Source organism: Molossus molossus, unplaced genomic scaffold (assembly GCF_014108415.1).
Source record: "Molossus molossus isolate mMolMol1 unplaced genomic scaffold, mMolMol1.p scaffold_m16_p_21, whole genome shotgun sequence".
Taxonomy (NCBI): domain Eukaryota; kingdom Metazoa; phylum Chordata; class Mammalia; order Chiroptera; family Molossidae; genus Molossus; species Molossus molossus.
Genome location: NW_023425357.1, coordinates 28,022,135 through 28,036,272, shown reverse-complemented (window position 1 = coordinate 28,036,272; position 14,138 = coordinate 28,022,135). Strand labels below are relative to the sequence as shown.

The window sequence follows — 14,138 nt, the reverse complement described above, 5'->3', positions numbered from 1 at the left end:
AGTCATCCATTTTTTTGGTATCATCTTTAATTTCTTTATTCAATGTATTATTGTTTCCCAAGTACAGGTCTTTTACCTCCTTCGATAAATTTATTCCTAAGTATTTGATTCTTTTTGATGCAATTTTAAATGGGATTGTTTTCTTAAGTTCTCTTTTTGAAAATTTGTTATTGGTATATAAAAGTGCAATCAATTTCTGAATATTAATTTTGTATCCTGATATTTTACTGAATTTATTAGTTGTTATAACTTTTTGGTGGAATATTTAGGGTTCTCTCTACATGGTATCATTCATCTGCAAATAATGATTATTTTACTTCTTTTCTAATTTGATGCCTTTTATTTTTCTCGCTTGATTGCTGTGGGTAGGACTTTCAATACTTGAATAAAAGTGGTGCTCCTGATCCTACGGAAAATGCTTTTAACTTTCCATCATTGAGTGTGATGTTATCTGTGGGTTTTTCACATATAGCCATTATTATGTCGAATATGTTCCCTCTATCCCCACTTTGTTGAGAGTTTTTATCAATAAATAGATGCTGAATTTTGTCACATGATTTCCCTGCATCTATTGATATAATCATGTGATTTTTATCCTTCGTTTTGTATATGTGGTTTATCACATTAATTCATTTGTTGATACTGAACCAAATTTGCATCTTGGGAATCAATCCCACTGGATCATGGTGTATGATCTTTTTACTATATTGCTGAATTTGGTTTGGTAATATTTTGTTGAGAATTTTTTTTCATCCATATTCATCAGGGATATTGACCTATACTTTCCTTTTTTGTAATTGTCTTTGGTGTTAAGATCAGGGTAATGCTGGCCTGATAAAATGGGTTTGGAGTCATCTGTCCTCTTTAATTTTTTTGAAATAGTTTGAGAAAAATTGGCATTAATTCTAATTTGCATGTTTGGTAAAATTTGCCCATGTAGCCATCTGGTCTAAAACTTTTGTTTGCTGGGAGGTTTTGGTTTGTTTTACTGATTCAGTTTTGTTAGTAGTTATTGGTCTGCTCAGATTCTCTGATTCTTTCTGATTCGGGCATGGCAGCTTGTATGTTTCTAGGAATGTATCCATTTCCTCCAGGCTGTCCAATTTGTTGGCATATAATTGTTCATTGTATTGTCTTACCGACCCTTGTATTCAGTTGTCATTACTTCCTGTTCATTTCTGATTTTATTTATTTGGGACCTCTCTCTTTTGTTGAGGGGTCTGGAAAAAGATTTATCAATTTTCTTTTATCTTTTACAAAAAATTAAACTCTTGGTTTCAGTGATTTTTTTTTTTAAGGTTCTATTTTGTCTATTTCCATTCTGATCTTTATTATTTCCTTCCTTCTTTTCACTGTTGGATTTGTTTGTTGTTCTTCTTCTTTTTCCTTTAAGTGTATATTTAAATGGAGATTTTTCTTGTCTTTTACTTTAGCATGGCCTAAAAAGCATCCGTCTAGCATCTCTTCTCTATATTATCAAAGATATTGTTTCTTTTGTCTTCCATAGTCCAACAGCTGAAGTTACAGTTATTTATTATTATTATTTTAATATGTTTTTATTGATTTTAGAGAGAGAGGAAGGGAGAGGGAGAGGTAGAAACATCGATCAGCTGTCTCCTGCACACCTCCTACTGGGGATCAAGCCCACAGCGTTGGTGTGTGCCCTGACGGGGAATCCAGCTGGTGACTTCTTGGTGCATGGGTGATGCTCAGCCACTGAACCACATCGGCTGGGCTGCAGTTACTATTTTCATTCAATTGAGTCAGCCAATGCATTTCTGGCAATTTGTAAGAAAGTTACAGTTGGCCTGATTCTTAAAATGATTAATTTACCCCTTGGCACCTAATGACTGGGCAGGAAATAGGACAGGAGCCTTCATTCTGCCTTGACTCAGTCTCAGAAGCACAACTGTTTTCATGCACTGTCGGTTGTCTCCCCATGTCCCTCCCTCTCCCCGCGTCCCTCCCTCTCCCCCTCATACTCTCCCTCTCCCCCGGGAGTAACTTGCCAGAAGACACCTTCTGCGGGTGCTTCCTCTGGTACGCCTTTTCCTTAAAGACACAACACACAGTCACCAGCCCTTCACATGGGAGCTGACTGAGAGAGGAGAGATGGCCAAGTGCCTGAATACCGCTGACGCACTGCCCAGCAACCCTGCTGTAGGCCACTGGCATGCTTGGGAATGAGAAGACTTTGAGAGGAAGACGCCCAGGGAGCTGGTCCCTGCCTGTGAGTCGTCCTCTTGCCCCACTGCTTACCACCCAGGAGCTTCCCAGGCGAGACACACGCAGGGGATGAGAACAGGCCAAGGCCCCTTTGTTATTGGCTGGGTTTGGCCCAGAACATGCCAGAGCTGCACCAGCGAGTGTGCCCCACGAGGCAGGCCGACCCGGGCACTTCTTTCTTTCCCCGAGACCCGTGGTTCCCAAACTAGCTGTTCCTTGAGAAACTTGAATGCCTTTTACAAGATAAATTTTGCCCTGGCCGGTTGCTCAGTGGTTAGAGCATCGGCCCGGGGACCAGAGAGTCCCGGGTTTGGTTCCCACTAAGGGTACTTACCTCAGTTGCAGTCTGTCCTCCAACCTTGGGGTCGTGCGGGTGGTAACCACTCGATGTGTGTCTCACATCGATGTTTCTCTCTCTCTTTTCCTCCCTCTCTCCCTCCCTCTCTATCTGAAGATAAATGCAAAAAAATGTCCTCGGGTGAGGATTAAAAAAAAAAAGATAAATTCCAGGTCCTACCCTAGACTTCCTTAATAAAATTTCTGAAATGGGGCCTGGGATGTTTTGGTGAAATATTTTTGTGATTGTGAGGTTACTAATTATTTAGAAATTATTGTCCTGAGCCCTGGCTGGTTTGGCTCAGCGGTTAGAGTGTCGGCCTGCGGTCCAGAGAAACCCAGGTTCAGTTCTCACTAAGGGCACGTACCTCGGTTGCAGTTTGTCCCCGGTCCCGGTTGGGTCATATGGGTGGCAGCCACTCGATGTGTCCCGTCGATGTTCCTCTCTCTCTCCCTCCCACTCTATCTGAATAAAAAATGAAAAAATGTCCTTGGGTGAGGATAAAAATTAAAGAAAAAAGAAAAAAATAATAAATTTGAGGGGAAAATTATATTTTAAAAAAAAATTATTGTCCTGAGACTTACTCCAGATCAAATGAGCTTTCAAAGGGGACAGGGCAGGGGAGAGAGGACCCTCTTTCCAAGACAAAAAAGACAGACAGCTGGCCCCACAGTAGGTGGAGTGAGAGGTCAGAGCAGTGGAGCTGGCCAGGCCTTCATCCCAGCGGGCTGCCCTATTCCTGTGCTCCGGTCACAGAGAGGGGAGGGCAGGGAGTCAGAGAGACACATGTCTCGTCTTTAGCCCCTGGCCCTGGTTCGCCTTCAAAGTCCATCTCCTCCAGGAGCTCTGATTGTTAACTTATTCCAGCAAAAATGCCACTTTTTGTACTGCTCGCCAGTTTTAGAAAGTCTGTTAGCCATGGGGACAGAGGGTTCAGGAGTACCAAGCGTTTATTTAGTGTTTTCCAGCATGTGGTATGGGCATTACAGTGCCACACAGGTAACGGCAGGCCGTGTCCTGACCTACATGAGGCAGAGGCTGCCTAAATGGGGAGGCCAGGCAATGCAGGGAAGAAGAAAAGAAGGGTAGAAGGAAACAGAGGGGCTTGGGGACAAATGGCCTACAGGGTTTCATTTTCCTAGACATCGGTGCCTCTTTCTCAACCCAGTGAGGACCTCATCTGTTAATTAAATGAACAAACAATTATATAAATTATTATTATTTTTTTAATCCTCACCTGAGGATATTTTTTCCATTTTTTTGTACAGATAGAGTGGGAGGGAGAGAGAGGAAGGGAGAGAGAGAAACATCGATGTGAAAGGGACACATCGAGTGGCTGCCACCCGCACGACCAACCAAGGCCAGGGACAAACTGCAACCGAAGTACGTGCCCTTAGCGGGAACCGAACCCGGGTCTCTCCGGACCACAGGCCAACGCTCTAACCACTGAGCCAAACTGGACAGGGCATGTAAATTATTTTTTGTTACTGGATGACCTGACTATGAATTCAGCTGTGATCCTCACTAAACCCAGTTCAGGAACACACTTAGAAATAGCTTGCAAGTGTATCTTCATAATATTCTAACAGGATGGTGGCTGTGCATGGGTAAGACAATTTGCCATTGCTCTGCTGGACAAATAGCTGGACACAGTCAGAAAACTAGATTCTGGATATTGCTCCTGATGGCTTCTCTATACACAAAAATTTGTTGAACAAAGTTGCTTATATCATTATTCTCCATGTCTAACTCTATCAGCAAAGGTACAGTTAATGGATGTAGTTTTTCTTTCCTATGTACAAATATAAATTAGGATTCAAGATAAAAATAATCTTATTGACAGGAAATTTCATCTTTATCCTAAGCTTAGCGATGCAAAACAGAATATTCTGAAGGAACTATAGAAAGTTCCCTTATCCTCATTGGGGTTTTTTTTTTTTTTTTTCAGTATAAATTCTGTAACTAATTATAGTGACAATATTATATTTCTACTTAAAATCAACAACTTAAATGTTAATATTATTTGGTGGGCTTACTTTTCTAGTTCCTTACTGTTTATGGCAAATCATATAGATTTTTCCATTTTAAGGCGTTGTAAGAAGTTTGCTTTTTAAATAATATTTTATTAGATCAAATAATGTTTTTACTAAGGTAACTTCGAAATTTAGTGGTGGTGGTTTGTGTCTACAGGAAACTCAAGATGATAACAAATGAATGACAGCAGTTCAAGAATCACTTCTCGCTGGGGTCCTCGTTGGAGGAGGAAGGTGGTGACCCAGATCCATGGTGACTGATGAAAGCTACTTCGGGTGGAGAGTCTGAGCATCAGTGGAAGCCACGGAGGTGTTAGAGGACCTAAGATCCTCTGAGAAAGATAAGGTAAGGCAGCCAAAACATGAAATTCGTATCCAGCAGGTCCTCAGATATCACTCTTCTGTTCAGTATCGTTCTGTTATAACGTCAAAAAGATGCTGTAGGAACTTAACTCTCGTTTATATCTATTAGCCTGTGGGAAAACTGGTTTCATGACATGTTTCACTTAGTCGCAGAACCGAGTGATGACACTGAGTGAGGACTTAACAGCATATACTTTCATTCCTGAAAGAAACCCACATAGAACGTAAGTGAATGGCCTTTTTCTACAATGCATTTAGCAAGAACGGGTTCTGTGCTGTTCATTCCCTAAACCATCTCTTGTATGGTATATGCTGTTGTGAGATCATCCTTCCCTCCGGTAAGCATACAGAATCCATACCATGCGCGCTGTTCCTCACTCTCTCTATCCTAACGGACTTGACGTTGTAGGCTCCAGACTCAGATTCTGTTGCTCAGGAAATCCTATCATCCCAGAGAGAAGCAGTTATTAGGGGATAAAGACGGTTATGCAACAAGTCTTTAAGTATCCTTTACTGAAAAGACAGGCTAAGTGGGAATTTATTACCTCCCATTCCCAATTCCCCGTCTTACATCATCCCAGCTCTGCCCATAATTCTTCCCTGCTGAGTCATTTATTTCCAGATCCTCCGCACACGGATAGAGTTCGAAGTCCTACCTGTTCTTTTCGTGTTGTCTCTCCCAGTGTAATGCAACAGTGACAAGAGAATAATAACCTTCTAAGTCCAGTGGACCTGGGTTTGAGTGCTGACCCACCTTGATGACCATGAATCCAGAGTCCTCATCTGCAATGGGAAGACAACACTGTCTTCCTAACTAGGCTGTTGTGGATTGAATGAGATAACACATATTAAGGCCTTATTAGTATAGTACCTGGCACCCATTAAACACAAATATATGGTTACTTTTATTAATATATTATTACCTAAAGGTGTAAAGAGATACTGTCTTTTTTCTGCCATCTATACCATTTTTCATTTTTAACTGAATTTTTTTGTTTGCCCATTAGCGATATTTCATATAAAATCCTCTTAAATCTATTTTAAAGGTATGCATGCATGAATAATCCACATATTACATATATGCAGGGAAAGGCACTTTTTATTCAGGTCAGTTGGATTCACTTTGCCCAGATAGCTTTTATTCTCCACTAGTCTGATGATTCAAAATTTGAAAAGCCTGAGAAAAATTGCTTTTTAATTTAATTTTTGGAAAAAAAAAAAAGTGAATGTTTACTAGGGTAAAAAATTGATGATTGCACAAAGATTTGGTATAGTAGTCAATAAAAAAAATTGTATATAAAATTTATAATCATGGCCCAGAATGATCCTGAGCTGGGGGCACAATTATGTAGAAATTTAAGAAACTTATGGGTAGGGACTGTGGAGTACTAAATACTGCTGAAATAAATTCACTACAACTGAAGTGGGCAGGGCCCACTCTTTAGAATTAGAATTTGTAAATGAAGCACTAAGTTTTTTGTTTTGTTTTGTTTTGAGATTGTTTCTTTTGAGGTTGACATCACAGCTCTGGGCTTTAGCTCCAATTACAGCCCTTTCCTTAGTCTCTGTTTTGAGGAAAACCAGCCAAAGGAACATAAGCACAGTTTATGTTTTCTATTTTTCTCTTCTTCTTTCACTTTTAAAAATATTTTTCTTTGATTTCCAGTTGACATACACAATATTATATTAATTTCAAATGCACAATATAGTGATTGGACATTTATGTAACTGTTAAGTGATTACCCCAATAAGTCTAGTACCCATCTGGCACCATACATAGTTATTACAATATTATTGACCATATTCCCTATTCTGTACTTTACATCCTTGTGACTGTTTAACTGCCAATTTATACTTCTTAATCCCTTTAATTTATTCACCCATTCTTCCAACTCCTCTCTCATCTGGCAACTCATTTTTTTTCTCTTTCCCTATGAATTTGTTTCTGTTTTGTTTGTTCATTTATTTTGTTTTTTTAGATTCCACATATAAGTGAAATATATGGTATTGGTCTTTCTCTGACTGACTTATTTTACTTAGCATAATATTCACCAGGTCCATCCAAATGGTAAGATGAGACTCTTTTTTATGGCTGAGTATTATTCCATTCTACCACTTCATTATCCATTTATCTATTGATGGACACTTCGGTAACTTCCATATCTTGGCTATTATATATAATGCTGCAATGAACATAGGGATGCATATATCTTTTCAAGTTGGTGCTTTGGGTTTCTTCAAATGAATACCCAGAAGTGGAATTTCTGGATCATATAGTAGTTCTATTTTTAATTTTTTGAGAACTTCCGTACTGTTTTCCATAGTGTTTGTAATCCCAGCAACAGTGTATGAGGGTTCTCTTTTCTGCACAATCTTGCCAACACTTGTTGTTCATTGATTTATTGAGGATAGCCATTCTGACAGGTGTAAGGTGATATCTCATTGTTGTTTTTTGTTGTTTTTTTAAATTTTCACCTGAGGATATTTTTCTATTTACCTTCAGATAGAGTGGAAGGGAGAGAGGGTGAGAGAGAGAGACATCAACTGCTTGCCTCCCACACGACCCTGACTAGGGATGAAATGCAACTGATGTACATTCCCTTGACTGGAATCGAGCCCAGGGCTCATTGTGGTTTTAATGTGCATTTCTCTGATGATTCATGATGTTGAGCATCTCATATGTCTGTTTGCTATCTGTATGTCCTCTTTAAAGAAATGTCTATTCAGGTTCTCTGCCCATTTTTTTAATCAAATGGTTTGGTGGTTTTTTGTCATTAAGTTGCGTAAATTTCTAAGGGTTTAATTTTGAATATTAAACCTTTACTGGATGTATCTTCTCCCATTTAGTAGTTCTTTTCCTTTTGTTCATGGCTTCCTTCATTGTTCAAAATCTTTTAAGTTTGATGTGGTCCCATTTGCTTATTTTTTTCTTTATTTGCCATATCCAAAAAAATATTTTTAAGAGTGATGTCAAAGAATTTACTTCCTATGTTTTCCTCTAGGAGTTTTATAGTTTTGGGTTTACTTTTGTATATAAGGTAAGAAAGTGATCATTTTTTTTTTTTTTGCACATATCATGTCCAGTTTTCCCGACACTATTTATTGAAAAGGCTGTCTTTACCCAATCATACAATCTTGCCTCCTTTGTCATAGATTAACTGCTCATATAGGCATGGATTGATTTCTGGGCTCTTATTTAGTTTTATTTTCTTTCCTTCTCCCTTTATAAAACAAGTTTTTACCAGAATGACTTTCAGCTGGGAAAAAAGAAAACCAACTACATTAATGGTTTATCTAACTAACTTGGACAATTTTCTTAAATGTTTACATGACCATTAGAATAAAAAAGAAAATACTCCTAAGATGGTAAATAGTCACCTGTTTCTGATCTTTTGCCCCTAAAAATCTCTCAACTCTTCCCTAAGAAAACGTAACATCTCTACAGTTAAAGCACCTTGGAAATAACCGAATTCTCACTAATTTATTCAAGAACTTAACAAGTTTCAAAGATAAACAGAACACTTTATTATAAAACTTATAAAATAATTAAATATTACACATATATTCTGACTTTTCTCTTTAACCCATGGTTTTATTCAACACTTTTCCTCAGAATTAATAGCACTCAGAGAAGCAAGTGAGAACACGTAACAATAGGCTATTAATTAATAAATTAATTTTTCCATAAAATAAAATGATAATTATATAAAGAAACAAAGAACTTGTAATTTTTCAGAGGGTGGTGATGTAGAACTCTCCCCCCCACCCCTACCCCAATGATAATAACCACTACTCTAGACGCAGAGAGTTAAGGGAATATTCCAATTGGTTCTTTGAGACTCGAGAATGGAGGATTTGAATGGGAATGAAGGCTGTTCTAACAAATAAACCACTATCTAGTTGGTTGGGCTGCCCAAGCCCTGTTTGAATTGAGACTTTTTAAAGCAGTAAAAACTGGGTTACATTCATTAAAAAAAACAACAACTGAGGACTAGAGTAGAATTATATAAATACATCTTTTATAGCCACATCTCAAAAAAATCACAGAAGGACCCAGTCTTGTAAGTTACTTTGGTTTTGGCAAAATAGCGTGGTGTTTCTGCAATTGAGAACAATTTTAAGCTCATTAGTGCCAACCAACAGTTGGCTTTTGAAGACTGAAAATATCATCTGAAAGATTGTAAAATCCTCTTATTCATTGAATGGTTTGGCATATTATGACTTATTAATATTAACATATCAGGAAGACAGATGGATTTTTCTATTGCCACTCTGACTTTTTCTCTTGTTCACGACATCTCAGGGCAAATTTAAACATGTCAGTTGGTAGGAAAGAACCACAAGTGGCCTTTAATTTTCCAAGCAGCTCTGACAATAAGTAGGAAGCATTACGAATAATGGTCTCCTCTCTTTCAACACGCTGCTATTTAACACCTCCTAGATTTTTACCAGAAATGTGCATTTCACCAGTTCTGATTCCCAAAGAACAGACTCGAGGACCCTGCCTAGCACCAACAGTGACGAGGTTACTATAATGTGTAGGGCATCAACAGTTATCTTTCTTAAGAGCTTTTTTTCCCCCAGAGTGTGAAGTTCAATTAAATGGAGATCTTAAATAGTCCGTGTTGCTCTGTTTTGAGAATATTCCTTGGAACACTTTTCAAGTTGTGAATTTTAGTCTTGGAGACTCTCTAGAAGCAGAATATACTTTCAACAAAATAATAAAAACAACACACACACACTAAATAAACGTAACGTGAAGCTTGCTAGTCCAGCAGCAAGCACTGTCGTTAGCACCATCTGGCTTCTTGTGTAACTCCTGGTTTGGGGGATCCGCAGTGTCAGCCCAACTGGGAGCTCCAAGAATACGTTCCGTCCATGTCTGATTCCCCCAGCTCCCCGTCTCTGACCCGAAGTCTCGAAGGACCCTTTTGAAACAGCTGTCTTTGCCATGGAACCCTTTGCAATTCACGGGGAGGAGGGTGTGTCCCCAAGTTGACCAGATTCTCACTTGGACATAATTAAAAGTTGACATCTCTCAGTGTGATTCATCCCTTCTTTCATGTCACAGTGCAAATCAACGTTGTTTTCATTTGTCTTTCTTTTGTGAGTCAGATTTGTCATCGCTTCCCATTTTCAAGTGCTTCGGAGTACCTTGTGCCTTGGGGAACTGAAAAAGAAGCCCATCTGTTCTTCGGAGCTGGCCCCTCAACACCGCGAACCACCTGTGAGCTCTTGCGCTGACAGGTGAGACCCTGGCCCCAGGTGCAGGGAGGGCATCAGCTCTTCCTCGTGCATGACTTACAGCACTGTTTGCCGTAGAACTTGTGGTTGCAGACGCCGTGTTGAGGGACTAGATGACACCAGCTGAAGAAATCTACACAGGATGGATCCTCTAAAATGAGAAAACATATTTAGCAGGTTAGGAAAAGGCTCCGTCTCTTTTTCTTACGGTGAAAGCCTACAGCTGAAAGACCTGCCTGTAGTTCTGAGCGGTTTTTCTTCTTAACCATTCGGACTTTGGGAGGTGGGTGGGGGGAGCAGGATTAAGACATCAACAATGACTATGACCATTAGCAAAAATTGATAAGGGGGGGAGTGGATGTTAAGGGAAAAAGTCATATGTAGCCAGAGATTATCTGATCCTTCCCAAATAGCCTGTGGGGTACCATTTTGCATCCAAGGGAAGTACCCAAAACAGCGGAGGGTCCATGGTGAGTGCCAGGATTCTATATTTCTAATAAGCATGCAGGGGATGCTGCTGGGTCATGAAGTTACTTTGAGGAGTAAGGAGCCCAACGTATTGGGAGTTGGGACACCTGGATTGGAGGCCCAGCTGCAACACTCTCTGTGGGTTTAAATCTTTTTATTTATTTATTTTTATCCTCACCCGAGGACATTTTCCCATTTTTTTGTTCAGGTAGAGTGGGAGGGAGAGAGAGGAACAGAGAGAGAAACATCAATGTGAAAGGAACACATCGAGTGGCTGCCACCCGCACGACCAACCAGGGCCAGGGACAAACTGCAACCAAGGTACGTGCCCTTAGCGGGAACCGAACCCGGGTCTCTCCGGACCGCAGGCCGACGCTCTAACCGCTGAGCCAAACCGGCCAGGGCTGTGGGTTTAAATCTTAAATCCATTTACTTGCAGATTGGTTATATATCAACACCAGTCCTTTCCTACTTCTTTAAGTAGGAAAACAGATGTGATTATTGATTAGGGACAGTGCACATCAGGGATTCTTACCCAGAATGCACATGAGATTGTACAATGTTCTTTGTGTAAACATAAATACATGTTTGAGGAGTTAGGGCCCAGTCGTGTTACTGGATTCTCAAGAAGTTTTGACTTCAATAATATTTAAGGTCTACCCTCGACGTGAATATTCTCTTTCAAGGCTGGGATGGTTTTCCTCTCCTCTGTGCAAACCTGAAGTTGCCTTAACTTTCAATTCGCCCGAAACCACACACTGGCATCTACTCATGTGCCTTCTGATTCCATCCTTGAGTGGCTCTGCACTGTGCCTTAGGTCACAGCATGCAAAGCTCCCAATTTGTAGCCGATCATTCCATGATTCAGAACTGCCTACAGCTCACTCTTCAAGCCTTGGTTCTTCTGCCTAAAATTCCCCTTTACACACACATTCCATCTAACAGTGATCCCTTGAAAAATTAAGCCAGTGTATGTCACGTCTCTGTCCCAAACTCTCCTGTTAGCTCTCAGCCACTCAGAGTAAAAAGGCAGTTCTTACATTGGTGGGCGAGGCCCCAGATCTGGTTCCCACAGTCTCTGCATGTGAGGTTGCGTCTGAAGCCATCTGACTGAAGGGTGGAAGTGGTTTGGGAAAACATGACCACTTGCTCAAAATGTGTGCACCACCCCTCAAACCCCCGTACGCCTTCTGTTGAGAAAGGCTGCAGGTTTGCAGAATTCCAGCATTGCCCAGAGGTGACCTGTCTCTGGGCAGCTGCTCCATTACTAGCTTTCTGGTCCTGTGCAAGCCTCAGATAAGATAAGGGAGAGGGATGCCAGAGGCAGGAGCTAAGGCTATATAAGAAGGAGATAAACTACTGTGTAGGCAGAGGTGGGAAGTGAGGAGCAGTCCTGAATCTGATTCACCACAAATTGGCAAGCACAGAGTAGGAGATCAGACAGTCGTAGGAAAAGCTGGGATTCCAGAAAAAGACAACTCAGCAAGTACACGAGTCCTCAGCCCAAGGAAATCTGTTTAGGCTGAAAAATATCTTGTGGTGTTTGAAATACGCTGCGCTAGTGAGGAATGGTGTAGTGCAGTCATTGACTTTTTCCCATGAGCACTCACTGCACTTCATCTGAATTGAGAAAACATTTCAGCTATTGTCCTGGGACAATACCTAGTCACTGTAATTGACTGTAAAATGTCTTCTCAATTAAAATGTGAGCTCCTTGAGGGCAATTCTTTTTCACTCATTCATTCCCACGGGTTACTATAGTCTCTGGCACACAGAGACTATAACTATAAACACTCATGTGTTTATTCAATTAAAATTTACTTTAGAGCCCCGGCCAGTTTGGGTCAGTGGTTGGAGAGTCGGCCTGCGCTCCGGAAAGACCCGGGTTCGGTTCCCGCTAAGGGCACGTACCTCGGTTGCAGTTTATCCCTGGCCCTCGTTGGGTTGTGCGGGTGGCAGCCACTCAATGTGTCCCTTTCACGTTGGTGTTTCTCTCTCCCACTCTATCTGAACAAAAAAGTGGGAAAATGTTCTTGGGTGAGGAAAAAAAAAATTTTAGAGAAATGGACTCTCAAGATGACCATTTCTCCCTTTTGAAGTAAGAATTCATGACTAAAAAGCCTTACCCCAGAACAAAGTGTTCCCTGCACACGGGATCATGTTGAGAAGAACTGCCTGGATTTGCGCCTTGCACACCTCCAAGGAGCGCTATGCACAGAGACTTTGACGTGAATGGCACCCCCTAGAGGCGTGGACTGTACAAGCTGCACAACCAAGTATGGGGTTTTGAAATATTCTTTGAAGACCAGTAAAATTGACTGGAGTGTGGGGTCCTTTTTACCTCTCTTTGCAGGAGCCGGGCAGAAGTTAGTATTACAGGCTCGTATCACTGGAGGTTTCTGTCGGAGCAGGCAACTCGAGGAAGGCCGGCCCTGCTGGACACAGTGGACGGATCGGGTCTGGACCCCTCCTCCACAGGTCACTGTGCACTGCGGAAGAGGGAAGAGAGGGAGGAGTCAGAAACGCAGCTGGATGGTATCCTTCCAATGTCAGTGACATCAAAGAAGAATCTCCATGCTCCACGACATTGCCAAGGTGCCTGCTGATAAAAGGAACCGTCCAGAGCCAGGTACACGTGCTTGCGGGCCACAGTCTTTCTAACATGTGGGAGTCATCTGACCTGATTAGAAGGGTCTCCGGCTAATGCTATCTGTCTCACCCAAGAGGGTGTCTCTCCCAGTTAAGTGACTCATAAAGAAGAGAGCTTCCAGAAATACAGAAGCTGCCGTAAGAATGCAGAAACAAATACAGACACATCTAGGCGATTAATCACAGTAGTTAGAGAATTCCAAGTAATCCCTGCAGATGCATTCGTGGAGGGGATGGTTCAAAACTAGGACGGCAAGAGACGATGCTCAGACAGCTCTGGAATTGTGCCGGGTGCCCCGCCAAGTCCCTGCCCCGCATGGCGGATAGGGTCCTGTCCCATTAGAATAAAAAGAAACATAGATGACTAACAAGGACTCTTAATGTTCTTACATTTTCATGTGCGTCTGAGCAAAATAACATAACAAAAGAATGAACAAGAAAATATCAAGGAAAAGGGCAGCCTTTTCAATTGATTATTTTTGTTTTGCTTTCTAAAATTCACTGGGTTATAGTTTTTATTTTCTTGCAGCTGAAGACCTCCTCACTATCTAGACTGGTATTCGGGGTGGAAAGAATATGAGTTGATAATTCGCCCCAGATTCAATATAGCTGTATGTTGGTTATCAAATCATCTAGGCCAGGAGTTGGCAGACTCTTCCTGTGGACCACCTGTTGCTGCATTTCCGCTCTGCCTTTCTAGCACCGACGGGCAGGGAGCGTGTTTGGCTTGCTGGCAATTCTGCTCTAATCTAAATAATCGTATAAGAATCAATTTCCAAGCCTGGAAAATAATGATAAATTATTAAAAAGCAATCTAT

At 41.1% G+C, this 14,138-nt stretch overlaps 1 protein-coding gene across 1 annotated transcript in view; it reads right to left on the bottom strand.

Moving 5' to 3' along the window:
- Positions 1-8,752: 8,752 nt before the first annotated feature.
- ADAMTS18 (ADAM metallopeptidase with thrombospondin type 1 motif 18) overlaps positions 8,753-14,138 on the bottom strand; it is a 69,361-nt gene continuing 63,975 nt past the window's right edge. Inside the window, 2 exon segments of the mRNA XM_036274510.1 lie at positions 8,753-10,354; positions 13,013-13,160. Of these exon segments, the coding sequence (XP_036130403.1) occupies positions 10,239-10,354; positions 13,013-13,160 (264 nt within the window). The 3' untranslated portion in view covers positions 8,753-10,238.